General features: G+C 38.2%; 1 protein-coding gene across 1 annotated transcript in view; it reads right to left on the bottom strand.

The window, feature by feature from the left end:
* large1 (LARGE xylosyl- and glucuronyltransferase 1) overlaps window positions 1-22,462 on the bottom strand; it is a 64,107-nt gene that overhangs the window by 30,039 nt on the left and 11,606 nt on the right. Inside the window, exon 3 of the mRNA XM_082167395.1 lies at window positions 7,031-7,335. Coding sequence (XP_082023521.1) covers window positions 7,031-7,335 — 305 coding nt within the window. The remainder of the gene's footprint in view (window positions 1-7,030; window positions 7,336-22,462) is intronic.

Here is a 22,462-nt window from a genome sequence, read left to right as displayed (position 1 = left end):
TCTTTTGAAGTGTTGGGGCTTAACCCTCTGGGCGCCACGGTCGAGTTTACTCGACAAGATGCGGCACTGAATAAAACGGCCGATTTTGTCAAATAGGGTGTCAAATTTCGTTCGACCTCCCCTCCACTAGTTGGCAGACATGTCATACTTCATCCCCGACTCAAAAAAAAGTCATGCTTCTATACAAAATATTCGAGCTAGAGCGCATTGAATCAGTGCGAACAAAAGCGGAGCTAGTGTGCGAGTGAGCCATTTTATCAGAGCAATATTGTCAACGTCAGCGAGTATTTGCATTAGATTATTATTATTATTATTATTATTATCTAATGGCATCAATAAAGCTTACCCGCAATGAAGTGTTGGGTCTTCTATTCGCGGACCCTGATTCTGAAGGGGAATAACGTTATCTGCCTTCAGAAAATGACGGTAATTCTGAAAGTGAAAGTGTAGCCCTACACCAAGCACAAACGGTGAATCCTTTGCCCAATATAACGTTAGATGGTCCTTTGCCCAATGTCAGTGGTGGGAACAATGTTTCCCGGGGTCGGAGTGTTCATCGCGAAGTTAGCAGGCATGTTAGTGTTGTGGGGAACGAGGCGGCCGCGGGAGATTTTTACCGCGCTAGCCATGGTGACCGTGTGCCTCTCCGCAATCGCGGCGACAGTATTGTGGTGGAGACTTTGTCTAATGCCACTGGGTATGTTAGACGAGGTCGAAGTATTCATAGGACAGTTAGGGGGCAACGTGGAGGCAGGGTGGGGAGTCGCAATGACAATGACAGTAGTCAGAGCTGTGCACACTCGGCGCGCGCGCGAGGCAGATCTGGCCGCGCCCGCGCTGCTGCTCGTAGCAGGAGAAGAGGCGATGTGACACGGGGCAGAGGGGCTATTATGCATAGTCTATCGCAAGACCACACCATGAAACACTACAAGAAATGTCACCTGGATGAATAGGGAGTCATTATCTCTACAGCAAAAGCCCTGCAACAATTGTTTTTGTCTGCCATTTATTACACTGTTGATTTACTATCTATTTCCCTGACCATTTAGTAGTGTACAATATGTGTTCTTTTTTGTGTGTTCATGTCCTTGTGATGTGTGCGTCTTTGTCAGCTAAAAAACAAAAAAACAACCAAATAAACATCAACAAAAACCATAAAAATTCTATAATCCAAGATGACCGCCACCATATGACGTCATAATATGCAAATTAGATGGGAAAATGTAATCTCTACATAAACTTTGGGTCATCCTTAATATTTCTCTAATTTACAGAAAGTCTCTATCTTTTATCACTTTTAAGATATAGCCTTTTGAAATTAAGATGTCAAAATCGAACGTTTTAGGAAAAAACCTCTGGCGCCTAAAGGGTTAATGTAGCAATATATAGTGTAAATGATAGATCACGTTTGAGATTTGTGCTGGCTACTGTATACAGGCCACCAGGGCACCATACAGATTTTATCAAAGAATTTGCTGACTTTCTATCAGAGTTAGTACTGGCTGCAGATAAAGTCCTAATTGTTGGTGATTTTAATATACATGTAGATAATGAAAAAGATGCATTGGGATTGGCATTTAAAGACATTCTTAACTCTTTTGGAGTTAGACAGCACGTGTCAGGACCTACTCATTGTCATAATCATACTCTAGATCTAATATTATCACACGGAATCAATGTTGATGCCGTTGAAATTCTGCAGCAGAGCGATGACATCTCAGATCATTATCTAGTCTTGTGTAAACTTCATTTAGCCAAGGCTGCAAAGCCGACTCCCTGTTACAAATATGTTAGACCTATCACTTCTGCCACTAAAGATTGCTTTATTAATAATCTTCCTGATCAGTTTCATCATCTCAGCATCCCAGATAGCTTAGAAGAACTCGATATTGCGACAGAAACTTTTAACTCTCACTTTTCCAGCACTTTAGACACAGTTGCTCTGTTGCGCTTAAAGAAGATTAAAGAAAATAGTCCAACACCGTGGTACAACAAGCACAATCAGGCCCTTAAGAGAGCAGCCAGATAAATGTCTACTACAGTATTGCATCAGGGAGTGCATTGTAGTCTCCCTAAGGAAAAATTCGATTCATTCATTGCTATAGAAGAGGAAGAATTTGCTAAACTCGTTAAATCATTTAAATCGACAACATGTATGTTAGACCCTATACCGAATAAGCTACTGAAAGAGATGCTTCCAGAGGTCATAGATCCTCTTCTTAATATCTTTCATTCATCTTTGTCATTAGGATACGTACCAAAAACTTTTAAGCTGGCTTTGATTAAACCGCTTGTTTAAAAACCACAACTTGATCCTAAAGAATTAGTCAATTACAGGCCGATCTCGAATCTTCCTTTTCTGTCAAAGATACAAGAAAAGGCGGTATCTTCACAACTATGTTCCTTTTTAGAAAGAAATTATATCTGCGAGGATTTTCAATCAGGATTTAGACTAGGGAATAGGGATGGGCATGATTAATCGACGATCGATAATTGATCGTTAAGAATTTCGTCGATCACGTTTATTTGTTATCGATTAAACTAATGCAGGTTGCGTAGTGTGAGTCTTGAAGCAATGGAATTAATTTTAGCGCGGAGGTACTGTCAAGTTCTCAGGGTTTCTTTGCCTCAATGTCTGCCCAAACTTGAAAAGGCTTCAATCAACTTTAAGAGAAGGGTGCATGGAATAACTCGAAGCATTGAATTCTTCTTCATCGAATCAATTTATTGAAAATCTTTCAACAATGACTTGACCTTCTTGTTTCAATGAATATCTCAGATGCTTAGCTTAATAACCTATATAGAAAAACATATATAAATATATGAGTCACTACACACAGTATAAATAAATGTACATTCAGAGATATTAAAAGTACAAACAATATTGTTAAACTATTTGCGGTTTATATAGCAGCTTGTAAACGGCAACAACAATGTAAAATCAAATACACTTAGTGCACATGTCCAGTTAGCATGCTAGATGCTAAAATGCTAGCATCAAACAACTTTCAAACACAATGAATATTTGTCCTACCAGTAGCACTCCAAGTTGATGAACACATTTTGGCTTTTCCCAGCAGTCTTTGAACAAACTCAATTGACTCGATGCTGATTACCAATCTTTCTCATTTGGTTGTATAATCTCCAAAATCCACCAGTTTGGGTAGGAGAAGCACATCAACTGCTCAAAGATTTCAGCATGCTGACAATCACACACACCTGGTCCTTTGTGCCATGTGGAGTTTCAATGGCCAATCAGCTTCCCTGGTTGTTCCAGCAGCACTGTGCTCACAACCAATAGGCTGCTCCCATTTTGATCTCAAATCTTTTAATTAAACAATGATGAATATATATTTCTCCCTCTTTCCTTCAATTTCAGATTTAACTTTACAGGTACCTGTGCATCCCGGCAACGTCAGTCCCCTCAGAGCGGGTGTTTTCGGCGGCTGGACTGGCTGTCACCAGGTTGCGGTCGCGTCTGATCCCAGATCATGTCAACATGCTTATCTTTCTCAACAGAAATCAGTAGACTGGTGCAGAAGTTCTATGGGAACTTCATGCGTTTTCTCAGATCGGATAGCTATCTGATTTATCAAAACGATTCCATTTACACCTGGTCACATAAATGTGTTTTTGCAAAACGGATATAAATCCGATCTTGAATTCCTGCGCTATATGCATATTTAAATTGTTACACGTCATCGAAAGCAACTGATATGAGCTGCATTTTATTGATCATCAGCGAAAATGTCTAAATCAAAGGCCGCAACAAGATATTGCGGACACAGCCCTGGTAAGATCATTTCGGTTCTTTACTTTTAATGAAGATGATGTGTGTTGATGAATGACTTTCACTTTGATTTACGATAGTTTGCACGTTGGCTTGATGAATAGATGATCATCTGTGGTGATGCGTGTTGAAGTAGCGTCGTCATATCTGGATATAACATGACATATAGCCTATAACACGCTCTCACACGTTTATTTCTTATCATTTTTGGGACAAGTCAAATTTACATATGTGGTTTCAACAACCAGATGCATTTACTCTTGTCCAGTTTCGTCTGGAATGCGTCTCAGATCTCCTCCTGAAGTGGTTTGAGCGATCGGATTTAAATCCGTCTCGAATGCGTTTCGGAGGGCATTGATTTGGTCTTTTCACGACCGGATAGCTATCCGATCACAGAAAACGGATGAAGTGGCCATGGGTCTCTGTTTAAGAACGCCGGCTCGCAGCTGGGCAATTCCACGCAAAACTGTCACATCCATAACGCCAACACAATGCCATGGTATTTAGTTGGCGTTATGGATGTGACAGTTTTGCGTGGAATTGCCCAGCTGCAGGTTCCGCTGGTTTAGAGCACCGCAGGAATCTTCAAGTCTACCGAACGTCCAGTTTCACTGCCACAAGTTGATCTTCTTATAATAAAGATCTCATCGAGGACAAACAAACTGTATTTTTGTATTTTCATTGCATTTTTAATTTATAAAAAGTTAAAGAAATAATGAATTTCAATATAAAAATATTAATGATTAATCGATAGTCGATCGTTAATTCTCCCGACGATCGACTAAGAAAATTTAATCGAATGCCCATCCCTAATTTAGACCGTACCATTAGTACTGAGACAGCTCTCATTAGAGTCACAAATGATTTGCTCTTATCATCCGATCATGGTTGTACATCTCTATTAGTGTTACTCAATCTAGTGCTGCATTTGACACTTTCGACCACAACATTCTTTTAAATAGACTTGAAAATGATGTTGACATTTGTGGAATTGCATTAGCATGGTTTAAATCATACTTATCTGACCGTAGGGCTGGGCGATATATCGCATGACATTGTTAGGCGCATCTCGTCAGTAAAGCCGGTTCCTTGATTAGTAGTAAATCGCCATCACCTGCTTTCAGATGGAGCGGCATTTGCGGACGTATCGCCTGCGATAATTAATGTGATATGGCTCAGCTTGTCAGTGAACTACGGCTCTGTGTAGTAAATGCCGCTCCATCTGAAAGCAGGTGATGGCGATTTACTACTAATCAAGGAACCGGCTTTACTGACGAGATGCACCTAACAATGTCATGCGATATATCGCCCAGCCCTATCTGACCGTTATCAGTTTGTAGCAGTAAATGAAGAGATGTCTTATTTATCGCAAGTTCCGTACGGTGTACCACAAGGCTCAGTACTAGGACCGTTGCTGTTCACTCTGTACATGCTACCCTTGGGAGATATCATTAGGAAGCATGGCATTAGTTTTCACTGTTATGCTGATGATACGCAGCTCTGTATTTCTTCACACCCTGACGAAATTTACCAATTCACAAAATTAATGGAATGCATAGCTGATATAATAAATTGGATGACTAGCAACTTCCTACTAAATTCGGAAAAAACAGATATTCTAATTATTGGACAAAAAATGTCCTCACGTAATAATCTAGAATACTTGATGACTGCTCTGTCAAGTCTTTGTCGTTGGTTAGGAACCTGGGTGTGCTCTTTGATACCAATCTTTCATTTGAAAGTATCTGTAAAACCGCATTTTTCCATCTTAAAAATATATCTAAATTACGTCATATGCTCTCAATGAAAAATGCAGAACAATTAGTCCATATGTTCATGACATCAAGGCTAGATTATTGTAATGCTATTATGGGTGGTTGCACTGCACGCTTAATAAACAAACTACAGCTGGTCCAAAATGCAGCAGCTAGAATTCTTACTAGAACCAGGAAGTATGACCATATTAGCCCAGTTCTGTCAGCACTGCATTGGCTGCCTATTAAACATCGCATACATTTTAAAATATTGCTGATTACTTACAAAGCACTAAATGGTTTAGCTCCCCAGTACTTGAGCGAGCTCTTAACGCATTATAGTCCTTCACGTCTATTTCGATCTCAAAATTCCGGCCAGTTGATAATATCTAGAAAATCGACTGCTGGCGGTAGATCCTTTTCCTATTTAGCACCAAAATTTTGGAACAATCTTCCTAACATTGTCCGGGAAGCAGATACACTCTGTCAGTTCAAATCTAGACTAAAAACACATCTCTTTGACCTAGCATACACATAACACATTATAGACTTCTATAATTCAATGTTAGGCTGCATAGTTTAGGTCAGCCGGAACCGGGAACACTTCCCATAAATCCTGATGTACTTGTTACATCATAAGAAGGATGGCGTCTACACTAATATTAGTCTCTCTGTTTATCCGAGGTTTACCGCAGTCCGCCGGATCCAGGCCGTATCCAGATCCGATGAAGGACCGGCGCCTGGACACGACGACAACGCAGTCCTGAAGTATCAACCAGTCCCTCCCTGTTTACTGAAGTCAGCTGGATCCCGGCCGTATCCAGATCAGATGATGGACCTGCACCTGGACCCATCCATGATGCATCCCTGAGATGCCAGCCTCATCAGCCCTGTGAAGGCCTGATCGACACAACCAATCTGACTTCTGACCTGTAATGCTGCCTGGATCATAATCATACACTGTTCGCTCGTTGGCCAGAGGAGAACTGGCCCCCGACTGAGCCTGGGTTCTCCCAAGGTTTTTTTCTCCATTCTGTCACCTGATGGAGTTTTGGTTCCTTGCCACTGTTGCCTTGGCTTTTGGCTTTCTTAGTTAGGGACATTTAATATTCAACAATATTATTGATCTGCCTTACTTGGACAATGACGCAAGTAAGTTTTAAATACGCAGGCCACAAGAAGTAATTCGTTTTTAAATTTTTTTTTATTTTGATCACTTTTACTCACGACATGCTAGCTGGCAACAAATTATTCCATTCATTATGCTAAGCTAAGCTAGCGCTGCCAAACTAAAACTGCGTTTGCCCACCTATCTAAATGTAGGAAAGACGGTGAATAAACCCTATTTCAAAAAACGGTGGAGTGTTCCTTTAAGTAACAACACACCTGACCTCTCCTCAACAAAACATTTGACTAGAGGACAGGATCAAGGTCAGGGTATTGATAATGTCTGAATCTGTGTAAGGTATTAATTCAGAATACTAACCTCACATTTGTTCACCACAGGCTGAGGCACACAGTCCGAGCTGTTGCCTGAGACAACTCCTTTTTTAGCCTCGCTATCACCTGTACCCTCTTCAGTGGAATGGGTGTGCAAGTGGTTGCCTTGGCGACCGTTGCTATGATGGCTGCTATGGGTCGGGACCCTGGGCAACAGGCTAATCTCTCTCCGCAGCGCATGGTTATGTTCCTCCACGTCTCGTAGCCGCAGCTCCAAAGCCTGATGCTCAGCGGCCGCACCGATCAGCACCGATGACTGAGGATCCAACGGTGACAGAGACAGCGGTTTGACTGAGGAGGAAACAGAGACAGTCGAGGATCATTTACTAGTTTAACATCTGTCCATCAACACACACTGCTGCAATAAAGCTTGTCAAATGTCCAAATTATGAGTGCAGATGCACTTTTTCTAAGGATACACAAACATAATGCAATAAACATAACTGCTTCAAAATTCACATTTTCGGTATGGGTGTGTGTAATTTACGGAGGAGAACAAAACAAAGTATCATCAAGTTAACCACAGCCTTTATTTGACTTGATTTAATTAATTTAAAGGAAAAACCCCAAAGGAAAATCTCAAGGGAACCACTAGTGAATTAGTCTTGCTTGATGTCATCCCTGCAGCACTGTTGCTCTGGTCTCTCTCTCTCTCTCTCTCTCTCTCTCTCTCTCTCTGTGCGCATGCGCGAGCGTTTGTTGTGAGAGCGAGTGAGACGCGTGGTGAGTGTGTGGACTCTTTCTTTGAGGCCGCTGTGCCTGTAAGAAGTTTTCTATTCTTTCTATCTTTGACTTTTTTTACTTGTGGTATACTGGTTGAAAAGTATTAAGATAGTGGTTTGTTGTCTCTCTGCCAGTTCTTTATAACTGGCAGGATGACTTCGGCCGTGAGGACGTTCGATTTCCTCACACAGCGTCACGCTGTGAAAATTAGTCTGAACGCTACTGTGGAAGAGTGCAGTTTAGCTGTTGGGGAGGTGGTTGGCTGTGAAAACATTCTGTCGGCATCAAGGATGAACAACGCGGTTGTTGTGTTTTTGAAAACCGTTGAGTTAGCGAACATGTTGGTTGAAAGTGGAGTTGTTATTGACAATGTTTTTGTTCCAGTGTTACCGTTGTCTACACCGTCCAAAAAGGTGACTCTATCAAACGTGCCGCCGTTCATCAAAAATGATGTGCTGGTTAAATTGTTGGAGAGACACGGTAGACTGGTTTCTCCAATTAAGATGATGCAAATTGGTTGTAAATCGACGTTACTGAAGCACGTAGTATCTTTTAGACGTTTTGTGTACATGGTTTTAAAGGACAATAGAGAAAGGTTGGATTTGTCTTTTAACTTCAGTCATGACGATTTCAACTATGTAGTTTATGCCACGACTAACAGCATGAAGTGCCTTAGTTGTGGGGAAGTAGGACATCTTGTGAGGTTTTGCCCCAAAAAAGACGCTAAATCAAATAGTGAAATTCCATCGGTTTTGGTTGAAAAAGTTGGTGAAGTTGAGGGTGTACCGTTAGCGCAGAATGTTAGCAGTGAAGTGCCGACAACAGTGGATGTAACGTTAGCTGAGGTAAACAATGTACAGCCTTCTGTTGTAGATCATGCAGGCTTAGCGGGTTCATCAGGTGATGCTGCAGTTTTGAAGCAAAAGGGGATCGAGTCAGTGGCAGTTATAGAAGGAGTTTCTGTCTCTGATGAAAGGTGTCAGTTAACTGGTGGTTTAGATATGCAGAGTTCAGGAAGTAGTCAAGTTATGGAGCTGGATGGGAGTCAGGTTTCTGGGGGAGAGGATGAATGTGTTTTTAAAACACCACAAAAGAGGAGAATGACACAGAGCCACTCTAGTAAATCTAGAAAGCCAGGGAATAGTCAAACTGATACCGAAAGTGACACAGACATTTCAGAATGTAGTGTTACTTTTGATCACACAAATGATGAGCCTTCAGAGCGGTCTTACAGTGTAGATGATGTGAAGCTCTTTTTGAGAGTAACAAAGAATGCAAGAAATGTGCGCATTACTGAGTACTTTCCTGATTTGGAGCAATTTGTAGAGAAAGCAAAGTCTTTTAAGAGTGAGGGTCTTTTTACTGATCAAGAGGTTTACAGACTGAGGAAAATTCTCACAAAAGTAAATTTTCAATTAGGAATTAATGCTGAGAAGTTTTAAAATTATATTTATGAGATGAAGTTTTTTTGTGTCTTGTTCATCCTTTTCTTCTCTTTTATGAAAGATTTTCATTTTGCTTCCCTGAATTTAAATGGGGCACGAGAAGGGAAGAAAAGGTTTGAATTGTATGAGTTAATGAGAATAAAGAAAATAGACATTTTGTTTTCACAAGAAACTCATAGTGATATTACCAATGAGGATGATTGGGCAAGGGAATTTGATGGGTTAAGCATTTTGAGTCATAATTCATCTTTAAGTGGTGGTGTTGCTATCTTATTCTCTAAAAACTCCATTCCAATTTCTTATGAAGTAGAAGTTGTTGTAAAAGGCAGATTTTTAAAAGTAAGGGCTCAATTTGACAATGTTTTTTATTGTTTTGGTTGTGTTTATGCTCCCACCAATGCAGTTGAAAGAATGGTTTTTCTGAGTACATTATGTAAAGCAGTAAGTGATTGGAATACTGAAGATTTGTTCTTAATCGGAGGAGATTTTAATTGCACAGAAGTTGCCTCAGATAGAAATCATGTTGAGCCTCATATGGCTTCTCGAAAAAGGTTGATTCAATTTCTAGAAACACATGATCTTGTAGATATTTGGCGGAATTTTCACAAGACACAGAAACAATATACATGGGTTCATTCTTATAATAATAGGTTGTCTTTCGCAAGATTGGACAGATTTTATGGTTTAAGTCATCAACTCAATCTTTTTAGAGATTGTTCTATCATTCCAGTTAGCTTTTCGGATCATAGTTTAGTACAGTGTTTTTTAACTTTAGGTTCCATAAAACCAAAGAGTGCAATGTGGCATTTCAATAACAGCCTCTTAGCGGATATGGAATTTAGGGATATCTTTAAGTTTTTTTGGAATGATTTTAGAACCACTAAATCTGATTTCCAATCTTTGCAGTAGTGGTGGGATTTTGGAAAGACGCAAATTAAACAATTGAGTCAACAGTATGCTTACAACATCACTAAAGAAACAAATCTTTCAATGACAATTTTAGAGGATGACATAAAGAAACTACAAGAATCTATTGGAACCGAACAGAATCAGGAGCTTATTGAAATTTTAAATAGGAAAAACAAAGAATTGGCAGGAATTTTAGACCTGAAAGCACGAGGGGCTCTGATCAGATCCCGGTTTAAGAACATAGAGTGGATGGATGTATCTTCCAAGTTTTTTTTTAATTTGAAAAAAAAAAAAATGGCCAAAAGAGATCTATACATGTTTTGCGTTCCAAGGAGGGTGCACTCTTGTCGGATCGTGCAGATATCCGTAAGAGAGCGGTAGAATTTTATAAAGAACTGTATAGCAGTGAACTTATGCACAGGCCAAACACTAATGTGTTTATTGAGGATCTTCCTCAGGTGACTGAAGAGGCAAATGCCGATCTCTGTAGAGAGATAACACTGGAAGAGTTGAGGAAAGCTCTTCAAGGCATGGAATGTGGCAGAGCACCGGGAGTAGATGGCCTATCTGTAGACTTTTATAAGTCGTTTTGGCCTGAGATTGGTGCTGATCTGCATGCAGTCATCAAAGAAAGTCTAAGCAGTGGAAGGTTACCACTGAGCTGCCGTAGAGCAGTGCTGACTTTACTGCCTAAAAAGGGAGACCTGAGTGAAATAAAAAACTGGAGGCCTGTGTCATTGTTGTGCAGCGATTATAAAATTCTATCCAAAGCATTAGCGAATCGATTGAGTGTGGTCTTAGAGGAAGTCATTCACACTGATCAGACCTATTGTGTGCCAGGAAGGCAAATTTTTGATAATATTTCTCTTGTTAGAGATATGTTTGACATCAGTAAGCTCTTTGATGTGGATTTTGGTTTGGTTTCATTAGACCAAGAGAAAGCGTTCGACAGGATCGAACATAGTTATTTATGGGAGGTTTTAGAAGCTTTTGGTTTTAGTACAAATTTTATTGATAAGTTGAAAGTTTTATATTGTGATGTTGAAAGTCTGTTGAAGGTAAATGGTGACTTATGTGCCCCCTTTAATGTTTTTAGAGGTATCAGGCAAGGTTGTGCTCTTTCCGGTATGCTATATAGCTTAACAATTGAACCCTTGTTACGGAAATTTAGAGCAGATTTAAAGGGTGTAATTATTCCAAACTGTGAGAAAGTTGTTAAATTATCAGCTTATGCTGACGACATTGTTATTTTTATCAAAGAACAAAGTGATGTGTCAAAGTTAACAGAGATTTTGAATGATTTTATGGTTGTTTCCTCTGCCAAGGTAAATTGGCACAAAAGTGAGGCTATCTTAGTTGGAAAGTGGCCGCATGGACAGCCCATTCTCCCTGGGGGGTTAAAATGGAGCCGAGATGGGTTTAAATATCTAGGTGTTTATTTGGGAGATGATATAACTGTAAGGAAGAACTTTGAGGGGGTAGAAGAAAAAATTGTGGGGCGTTTGAATAAGTGGAAGTTCTTACTTTCTAATATGTCTTATAGAGGACGTGTTTTAATTATTAATAATTTAGCAGCCTCTACTCTTTGGCATTGGCTAGTATGTATTGACCCCCCAGCACTTCTTTTGAAAAAAATCCAATCTATATTAGTCAATTTCTTCTGGGACAATTTACATTGGGTGCCACAAAGTGTCCTATATCTGTCAAAGAATGAAGGGGGACAAGGCTTGGTTCATCTACAGAGTCGAGTGGCAGCGTTTCGGCTGAAGTATGTACAAAGGTTTCTTGGGAGTTCTCTAAATGAGAACTGGAACTTGGTCGCCTCCATTATTTTGAGGAATTTTGAAGGTTTGGGTTTAGACAAGTCTTTGTTCTGGATGAACCTTAAGAAGTTCCCTGTGTCTAAGTTACTGATTTTTTATTGTAATTTATTCAAAGTGTGGACACTTTTTAAAGTTTTGAGAAGTGAAAAAACAGACTCTTTGTACTGGACTCTTCAAGAACCGTTGATTGGTGGTTCACGTTTAGATGTGTCCAATGAAGGAGGTTTTCCTGCTTTGACGGACTTACTCATCAAATCTCGTATCATTACACTCGGAAGTCTAATTCGCATAACTGGACATGATCTATCAGACTCCAAAGCGATGGAAGAAAGGTTGAAGATGAGGTCGACACGGGTGGTAACTCGGCTATTGTCTAAGTGGAAAGGAGTCATCACCAAGGAAGAGTTAATAATGATAAAGGACTTCGAAGAAGGGTGGATTCAGCCAAAGGATGACGATCCTTTTCCAAATTTGTCTTTAGCTCCTGATTTTGAAATGTGTGACGGTTTTTTAATAAAGTCTAATAATTTAAGTTTGTTGGGGAAAGAGAAAGCATCTAGCAAAGTTATGTATGAGTGTTGTGTTAAAGCGTTCAACAAGAAGAGTCTTGATGGCAAAATCGATACACCATGGCGCAATGTTTTACTTTTAAGTGAGAGTACAAGACCTAATTGGGGGGCACTTTATAAGTCACCATTGCCTAAGAAAACGGGGGATTTGCAATGGAGAGTTTTGCATGGGGCTATAGCTGTTAATGCGTTTGTTTCAGTGATAAATCATGATGTTACTCAGGAATGTCCTTTCTGTTCACAAAGGGAAGCTGTGTTTCATACTTTTATGCATTGTATAAGATTAGAGCCCTTGTTTACTTTTTTACAAGATCTATTTAAACTGTTTGATGAAGTATTCTCTTTGGAGATTTTTATCTGTGGTTTTAAGTATTCAAGAAAACGCTCTTATGAATGCCAGTTGTTCAACTTTTTTTTGGGCCAAGCAAAAATGGCAATTTATGTAAGCAGAAGAAGCAAAATTGAAACCGATTCTGATGCAGATGTTGTATTGCTCTTGTCAAAGTTGTTGAAATCAAGAATCCAAATAGATTTTTGCTATTACAATGCAACAAAGAATCTAATGGTGTTTGAGCAAAGATGGTGTATAAAAGGTATGTATCCTCTTGTATGAATGAAAAACAGAATTGTAATAAAACGGATTTTAAAAATCAAAATCTCTCTCTCTCTCTCTCTCTCTCTCTCTCTCTCTCTCTCTCTCTCTCTTATCCTGGTACAATTAACTATATGTTTTATTAACTTTTTTGTATCCATAACCAAATACTGTTATTAAACCCTTTCAACAATAAATAACTAGTTTTGATTAACATTAAAGTGCTAGCTATTGCAAATAGTCAAGTCAAGTCACCTTTATTTATATAACGCTTTATACAATACAGATTGTTTCAAAGCAGCCTTATAGAGATAACAGGAAAATAATGCAACAAAGTTTGTTTCTAGAACAAAATAGTGTCATAGTCCAGTTTAAGTAAGTTCAGTGATGGTTCATTTTTGATGTTAAAAAGTTCATTTATATATATAGCCGCTAAATGCAATATAAATCATATAGTTACATATTTAAGGTTATTGATTAATGATTAATGTATGAATTAGATTAGATGAAACTACATAGACGATGCTTTCGTTTATTCAGATTAGAAATAAAATAGCTCTTATATTTACGTTTAAATGACCCAAAAATCTGTTTAATGGTTACAGATCATTTCTTTCACTGCTGTGAACTAACCACCAACAAGACTAAAGGACTAAATATAAGGTACCAGCACAAAAACACACTCAGCAAAAGAAAACAATTCCAGAAAATATTAAGATAATTTTTTTTACAACTGCTTGTTACACTCAAAGGGAAATCTCTGTAACTTATTTACCCCTAAAAGGTTTACAGCAGTATCTTAACGGTATCTAATTTGCACCTTTAAGGGGTAGATAAGGTACAAAGTTGTCCCTGTAACAAGCTGCTGTACCCAAAAGGTACAAACATAATTTTTTTCCTGACAGTGTAGAATGAACCCATGTTACGTGGCTTACGAACATGCGAGAAACATGAATGATAAGGATACAGATGGCAACTGGATCTTGATCTTAAAGCCTGTTCATACCAAGACGAATGTTCGGTCCGATAAACTATTTAATTTGAATAAATGGCTGTTAATGCAGCTGTTCAGACTGACACAAATATCTGCATGCAGTCAATGCACCGGCTCTCATTTCAGTACTCTTGTACTTGATGTTGATGTTGTTTGATAAACACTGTTGCGTACACAAAAGTCTGAATAGTTGAATGAAAACATATGAATACGGTTTGTTTTCCTTTCTTCTCCGTGACAAGCGGGAGTCAGAAACAGAAAGTAACAAAGCACTTTTTGTGCCAGGGCATTTCTGCTTTTCTAAAAGCGCCACCTACTGTCAGAGAGTGAATCTGCATTCAGGAAAAGAACCACCCGACGTGAAGAGAAGTGCATTCAAATTGCATTGATAGACTGAACAGAAGAAATTAACAGAAGATTTCCATGCCAAAGAAGGAGCCTCAGTTTTTTTTAAATGACACTCTAAACACTTTGATGTAATGGATTCAATGGTAACCACCAAAACTGCAACAGAATCCGCAATGAATGCCAAAATAAAAGATCATTAAACACTAACAGATGTCGCACTATATTAATCATATTTAAAAATACACAAACACTTCATTTCAACATTTACAGTCTGAAGCAAAGCATGATGGGGGGAAAAACAGATTTCTCTCTCTGTGCGCAATAGATCATGATGTTCAGCTATGCAACACACTCAATTTCTTAAGTTATTATTTATATTAAAATTAATAGGGAATGATTAATAAATGTAGTTCTTGAAACAGAACAGTATAATTTTTCCATTCTCTAAAATTTCTATCAAAATATTGCAGTATTTATTATAAATAATTTATCCGGGCACATCCTTGTTTTGTTTTTTTATTCATGTGCCCTTGTAAACTTTAATCATAATAATTTCCTCTCCTTCTTGCATTTTCTGTTTTTAGGCACGAAAGTGGGACGACTTGTCGCTCGCATGCAGTATTACTTTAATATTGTTTATATACTAGTTTTAATTTATATTTTTTAATTTGCTTTTATTTTTATATTTTTCATTTTAATTTCTTTTTAAATATTACTATTTAGGTTTAATTTATTTTTATATCAGTTTTTAGTTTTTATTTATTTCCAATTAGGAATTATAGGTCCATATTTACTAACAGCTTGCGCCAGCGCAAACCCTCTTTTGGCGTTAAAAAACTACTGTCAGGATTTACTAAAGACAAGCAGTGAAAAATTAGCACTGACAAGACGTGGATAGTGTTATTTTAAAGGCTGACCTTATTGCATATGCATTTGTAGGAATTTCTCTTTCAGATGCAACATTTATGGGAGGAGAGTATTTAAATGAATCAAGCAAGGTGATTTACTAAAGTTTGCGCTTGTCAAATTACTGGTGTTTTTGCCATGATTTTATTTTAAATACATTTTGGTATAGGTTTTTTTTTTCAACGGGGGTAGAATGTATTGCAAGAACACATTCACATGTCAAACTTCAACACATTATTTGAGCTGTTCAACATCAGTGAGCATGAATCAGAGCAGTAAATATTTAATTCACATTAATAAAGTGACAGCAAAGACATTAACTTTCAGCCAAAAGTCATTAAAAGCCAGTGGAGTAAATCATCAGTTTTAGACAGACTACAGTGACTTCATTCATTCAACACACCGTGAAAATACACTTCACTGCGGTCAACTATAAAGTACGAGAGTAGTGGAATGAACTAGAACAAGAAAATTCTGTACATGTTTATATCACTGTTACACGTCAACATTGTCAAAAATCATTTAACTCTCACATTACTCTACAAAATGATCTTTTTCAACTTTTTTCTTCATATTTTCAGATCACCTAAATATATATATTTTTTAAGTTCATGTCTAACAGTTGCAATTATGTAATTACGTTTTTCTTTATCAGTATATAAACGGCTTAAGCATAAACCGATCGACACAGGTAGATTTTGCTTATTACTCTGATTTCTTCTGGCATGGAAACAACTTATCCTGCATTCTTAATGAAGTATTTATTGAATTTTTCAAATACCGCCAAACAATTGCTGCATCTATTCAATGGTCACAAACAGCGCTATGTAGACACTTTATTTCAATAGTCCACTTTAGACATTCTACTAACTATAAGTAACTTTGCAACTACATGTCAACTACCAGTCAATAGAGTATTAGTAGACTGCTTAATATGTGCTGTACTATATTTTGAATGGTCCCCCAACATACATTCTATGGATTATGAGGAACTTTGCAACTACATATCAACTTTTTCTACTAACCCGAACCCCAATACCTAAACTAAGAGTCTACTAATACTCTAATGAGAGTATTATTGACATGTACAGTCAAACCAAAATTTATTCAGACACCTTCAACATTTCTCACATTATCACAGTTTATTCGCTATAGTTAAGAAAATGGTAATAAAATATGACAAGAAGAACTCAGAGTTATCAAATCAGTTGATATTTCACTGGTTTTGGCCATCCTTCTGTTAGACTGTCTCACAAATGAATTAGGTTGAACAGCTGTCAGCTGTTAAATTCAAGTACACAATTAGATAATACCAATTTAGGTCAACCAATTACCAACCGATGCTTAATTTTGTTCAGTCTGTGGTGTAAAAAGGTTGCATGTGTCCTGCACCCACTAGTAAAAAAAAATATATATATATATATTATACCTGGTTTCTGATTAATTTTTGGTTTGACTGTAGTTGCAAAGTTCCTTATAGTTAGTAGAATGTCTAAAGTAGACTACCAATATAAAGTGTAACCGGGACTCTACTGTAAACGGGCACCAGCTTCTTACTAATGGTTATAACCCACATAACTAACTAACCATGTAGAGGTATATACCGTCGTGAATCAATCAATTAAAACTAACTTTAGCTGGACAATAACTTTATTCTAGAGCTGCTGTAAAGCCAAAACAATCTCTGTTACTGTAATTTCCTATTTTCACTGTAAAGCTGCTTTGAAACAACCAATATTGTTAAAAGCGCTATATAAATGAGGGTGACTTGACTAGAGCACTATGATTTCCACGATGCAAATTATATGGACGGAATCCAGTCAAAAATGCAACTTACTGTATAAAGAGGAATGTTTCCGATTTTTGATATGGACTAGTGTCTGTGAATATTAAAGCTCAAAAAGACTGCTATGTAAATCTGAAGTCTGCGCGTCTCTGTGAATGAGAGCTGCAGTTTCGTCTAGTACACACACACTGAAGTACGCATGAAGTACCCTCTGCCATCTCACTATATAAGGACATGAACTTCATCTACAGAGCTGCTTTGAGGGTCACTCACTTCACCAGCATAACACCAATTCATTTGATATCATATACACAAAGAAAATCCAAAAATTTGGTTTAACTTGAAGAAATTATAACAGAAATATATATTCAGGGATGCAAACAGCGCGCTTTTCGGCGCCTCACGCTTTTTTCACGTCAGTTTGGGTGACTTGGGTCTGAGAGCGTCTGGTTATAATTTCACAAAGTCATCTGAAGCCATTCCATAGCTTAATGTGAGGGACAGAAGTCTATTTACATCATTAAATTAAAGTTTACGGAAACTCGTTTTCCCTCCTCTGCGGCTGTCAATCATTCTCCATTCAGTAACAGCGCGAGCGCCTCGTCCGGTTACAGCAGGATGCACGGTAAAACTCTCTCCAATATGATTCACATTATAATGTGAACTTTTAAATGCGCACTTGTGCAGCGCTGCACACTGTGACTCCGTGTTGCTTTGAGCACATCATTCTGCACCCGCGATGCGCATACGCGCTTTGTGCGCTCTGTTTTGAAGCGTTTCATATTATCATGGTTTTGCGCACTGAAAGATTATTAAAAGCCTATATTTTTTATACCTAGCCTGCACAATACATTTAAAATAAGCATAATTTAATTGTATATTATTTCTGTGTAGTGTAGTGTAGGCTATATAAATATATACACTTCTGAATTCTTGACATTCATATATAAATATAAAATTGTGAAATGTATGATTGCCTGATTGAATTTTATAAGAGTACTAATAGTAATTTGTTTTTATTAACATGTTTAGATTTTATAAAATTACTGTGCAGATTTTCTCAAGAATTACTTTTTGCTGCTGATTTATACACTCACTAAGTTTAATAAAAATACATAATACATTTATGTAATATTTAAAGGTGTTAACTGTAATCTTACACTGCAAAATGATAACTTACAAAGGATTAAATTCATCACAATTATGTAAGTATCTGGATATTTGCAGCGGGGCGAGGGCTTCGATAACCTCTCTCTTTTTTGACCATACATGTGTTTGCATCCCTGTATATTGCATAGCAGAGTGTGCTATAAATAATATTAATACAATTAATTACAACTTTATTTTTAAGAAATATAACATGGTTTTATGTTTTAATTTAAACCGCAAACTTGCTGGAAAAATAAAAGGAATGATTACATTTGAAAAGATTAACTACATTTTAATTTTATAAATTGATGTGATTACCTCCATTTTTTAAAGTAAATTTGTATTTGACATTACTATTTTTATTTATTCTATGTACTCCTGACAGTAAAATAAGCCACTATAAAATAAACCTATGTAAATCCACTCTTAAAAAAAAAAATACTGTGATATACCATGTAACCTCCTGAATCTTAAAAAATACAGTGATACAGATTTTTGCTCATACAGCCCAACACTAACTATAATGGTTTATATTTTAATTCACCCGCCCTCGTAATCTTTAATCAAAATAACTTTCCCTCCCTCTTGCAGCGAAATCTCTTCCCTTCTCTGATGACGAGGGCGGGACAACCAGTCACTCACATGAGATCCACCAATAGCAGACCAAAACCATCCAATCAATTCCCCATGGACAAAACCAAGTCCTGCCAAACATTTTTTCTTGTTCAAGAAGCTGTTTCACTCAGATATAAATCACAATAGGGAAGAAAACACTATCCAACATGAAAACTTAGTTTTTTACAATAACTTGGCTTGGACAGCCTTCAAAATTGAGATACGCGCAGAAGTATTAAAAAATGTATCTTGAACATATTTCATGGAAAAATAACTATTTCAGTTTTTTTTTTATAGTCCAGGTGAAATGTGCAAAATTTGAGGTGATATGTTAACTTTTTCGGGAAAGCATGAAACTTTGTTTTATGAATCTAGTTTGGGGCCCTGAACATTTTCAGAAATGGAGCCATCGCAAAAACGCCTCGTGGTTCCCATGGCAGCCATTTTACTTTCCGCCATAACCAAATTATGTATTTTGTATCATATCTCCTGAATCAAACATGATAACACAGAAAAGATGTCTACCCCTATGTTTTGATGAGAACGTTATAATTTTCAAAACTCGTTTTCAAGAGCTTGCACTTTGAAACCTATTTCGGGGTTTGCGTTCTCGGGCCACAAGGCCGTTGTCGTGTGGATGAACGGCTGGAGTGTAATAGAGTGTTTTCTGTTTTCAGTTGAGAACGGTGTTGTGTAAGCATCCCCTAAGTTAACACTTAATGATTTTTACAACGGAAATTAATCAATAAAAAACCTTATTAAGCTGGGCAATGATTTTCTCCTAAAGGTGCTGTTCGGCCAAAACAATCTTTGTTGAATGAATTTCCTATTATCACTGTAAAGCTGCTTCAATCAATCTATATTGTAAAAAGCGTTATATAAATGAAGGTGAATTTGCTCCATTCCTCCTTCCTTTCTTTGTGAACAACTCAAGACGAGCTTGATCGATGTTGAGTTCGCTGCTGGTGCGATCGTAAAGGGAGAATTTTGAAGAGCTCCACAATGAAAATGACCTCCTCTGGAATGCTTTTTGGAGCCTTTGAAAGAGCCATGAAGGCCTATGTTGCCATGCCATCTGCACTCCAGGTATTCCATACTGTCTTCTTGCCCCTGGTTGCAAATGCAGAGACTGTGTCACAGCCAGTGAATGTCATGGAACACAGGAAGGGCCTTGAATTTGTCAGGACCCAGATACTTGGCAATCTCATGGGTAGGTATGTATCTGAAGTTCTTGCCAGTCCCAAATGCCACCCACAACTCCGCATGGAGTAGCATCCTTGTATCTGCCTCTTCATGTGTGCAAGGGGTGCAATCTGATCTGATTCTTGTGGGTGAGATGATTGGGTCTGCATGTCTAAATAACTTGTTTGGTAGTCGACATTTCCTCATTTGCTGGCCAGAAAGTAAAAGAGCTCTGTTTTGTTTTTATCCACTCTCAGGAAGCCTTTACAGTTGGTTTGTTAACTTGTTTTTTTCCATCCACTCTTGTTCTTGTCCCCTTTCCCCGCTTCTGGGACTTTAAGCTGTTAATTTCATAGCAGTCCCATACAACATCTACTCTGTTCACTCTTTCAAGTTTTTCTTTAATAAAAGGTATGAAAATCTTGCTGGAAAAGTCATTGAAGGTTTTAGCTATGCCTAATTTCAGCATGTTGATGACTGCTGACCCATCTAATATTTAGACCTCACTCTCTGGGGCACTGTTTCATGAGGCACTGTCTGGGGCACTGCTTATACTGTTTTCTAGGCAGATTAGCCTTGTATCCCAAGCGTAGTCCACCATGAAGTGAGAGTGATGGAGGGTAGGCCTGCATTTTCATTTTTGAAGAAGTTTTCTAGGTTCCCATCACTGGTCTGACAGGCAAAATAGAGTCTGGAAAACAATGCACTGTCAGTTTTCAGCGAGTTTTGTCTTGGACTGTCCTCTTATCTGAGCTGTTTTTAAAAGAGGGAGCTTGTTCCTCTTCAAAGGGGAAGTGATGCGTTTTGTGTCCTGCATCCTCTCTGCAACAAATAGTTTGTACTGCTCTTGGCCCATCCTCTCTGCAACCCGAACAGCCTCCACAACAGCTTGGTCTGCTAATTCTCTTGAGTTCAGCTTTGGAAGGTTGTTGCTGTCCTCTGCTAAGGGGTTTCCCCATTTCCTCAATCACGTCAACCAGAAACATCCTTACTGCTGAACTCCATGGCATTGTCAAACTCATTACTTATGCTGGGTACACACTACAAGATATTCGGGGTGATTTTGGACCAATTTCTCCCCTTCCGACATACCAATGTCCCGATTATCTTGATGGTTCTAAGGATTATCTTATCAGATTTTCCTGTGGTGTGAGGTGTGTTAAGAGTCAAGTCAAGTCAAGTATATTTGTATAGCGCTTTTCACAATACAGATTGTATCAAAGCAGCTTCACAGTATTAAATTAAAATAATACAACAAGGTTTGTTCCGCCCTTTGGCGTTTAGTTTGTTTCCTAGTCGGACCCGTTTTAGTGACGGACCTAGTGTTCGCCGAGCAACAGCGCTGAAATCACCCACGAGTCTGCGTCATTACAGAGTTTGGTCAAATCTTTGTCTGTAAGTAATTTTTCGTCAGAATTGTGGTTTCTGTATGATGTATATGTTTACATTAAGTAATGTGTGTTATTACGTTCGTGATTCTTATCATTTTTAGCGCATATATGCTCTAGATTGAAGCCTTTGTTTTTTGACTCACTGATTTATCCGCTCAGCAACGAGCCTCAGCGCTTCGCCTCAGAATTATTAGTTGATTTATTTACATCTGTAGTTTATTGTGTAAAGTGTTGACATATAATAGCCTACTGTTTATCCATATTGAGTTACTGGGTAACTTTATATTTGATTGTGTAAGAAAGACAACAGACTTTACACTTTTGTAATGTTTATTTTCTGTTTACTCTTTCAGTCTTACAGACTTAAATGGGGAAAAAACATGAGAAATAAAACTGAGGAAGAAAAGAGACAAAAAGATAAAACATCAATCCTCAACAAGACTTCTGGAGTTTCTCTTCATTGCTGTTAACTATCTGTCTAGCTGTACAAATCAGACGTCGTACATGCGAGGGCAGAATAGTAAGAAGACAGTAATACGCCAAGTTCATCACGAAGCAGTTCAACACTGATTCAGCGTTGCTGACCCATCGTCATCCAAGCTACCACGATGGATGAACGGAGTAACAACGAAGAAATGTATCAGTCCTTGGTGACTAGATCCATCGCCCAATCAAGTAGAAAATCTTCAACAACAAGCTCTGCTGCACTCAGAGCTCGAGCCAGGGCCGAAGCTGCCCATATGCAGGTTTCATTCGCTCAGAAAGAAGCAGAGATGATGGTCGAAGAAGCAACATTAAAGGCAAAAATGCACATTCTAAAGATAGAAAAGGAGGCAGCTACAGCCACAGCCGAAGAAGCAGTGTTTGTGGCTGCTGTGGAAAATGCAGATATAGATTCTCATCATGACATTGACTTACCACTCTCGCCATCCAACGCTGCACAACGGACAAGTGAGTACGTTTTGCAACACAGCAGTAGTGCATCA

This window comes from Leuciscus leuciscus (genome assembly GCF_965113295.1).
Source record: "Leuciscus leuciscus genome assembly, chromosome: 4".
Lineage (NCBI taxonomy): Eukaryota > Metazoa > Chordata > Actinopteri > Cypriniformes > Leuciscidae > Leuciscus > Leuciscus leuciscus.
This window is presented reverse-complemented; position numbering and strand designations above follow the sequence as displayed.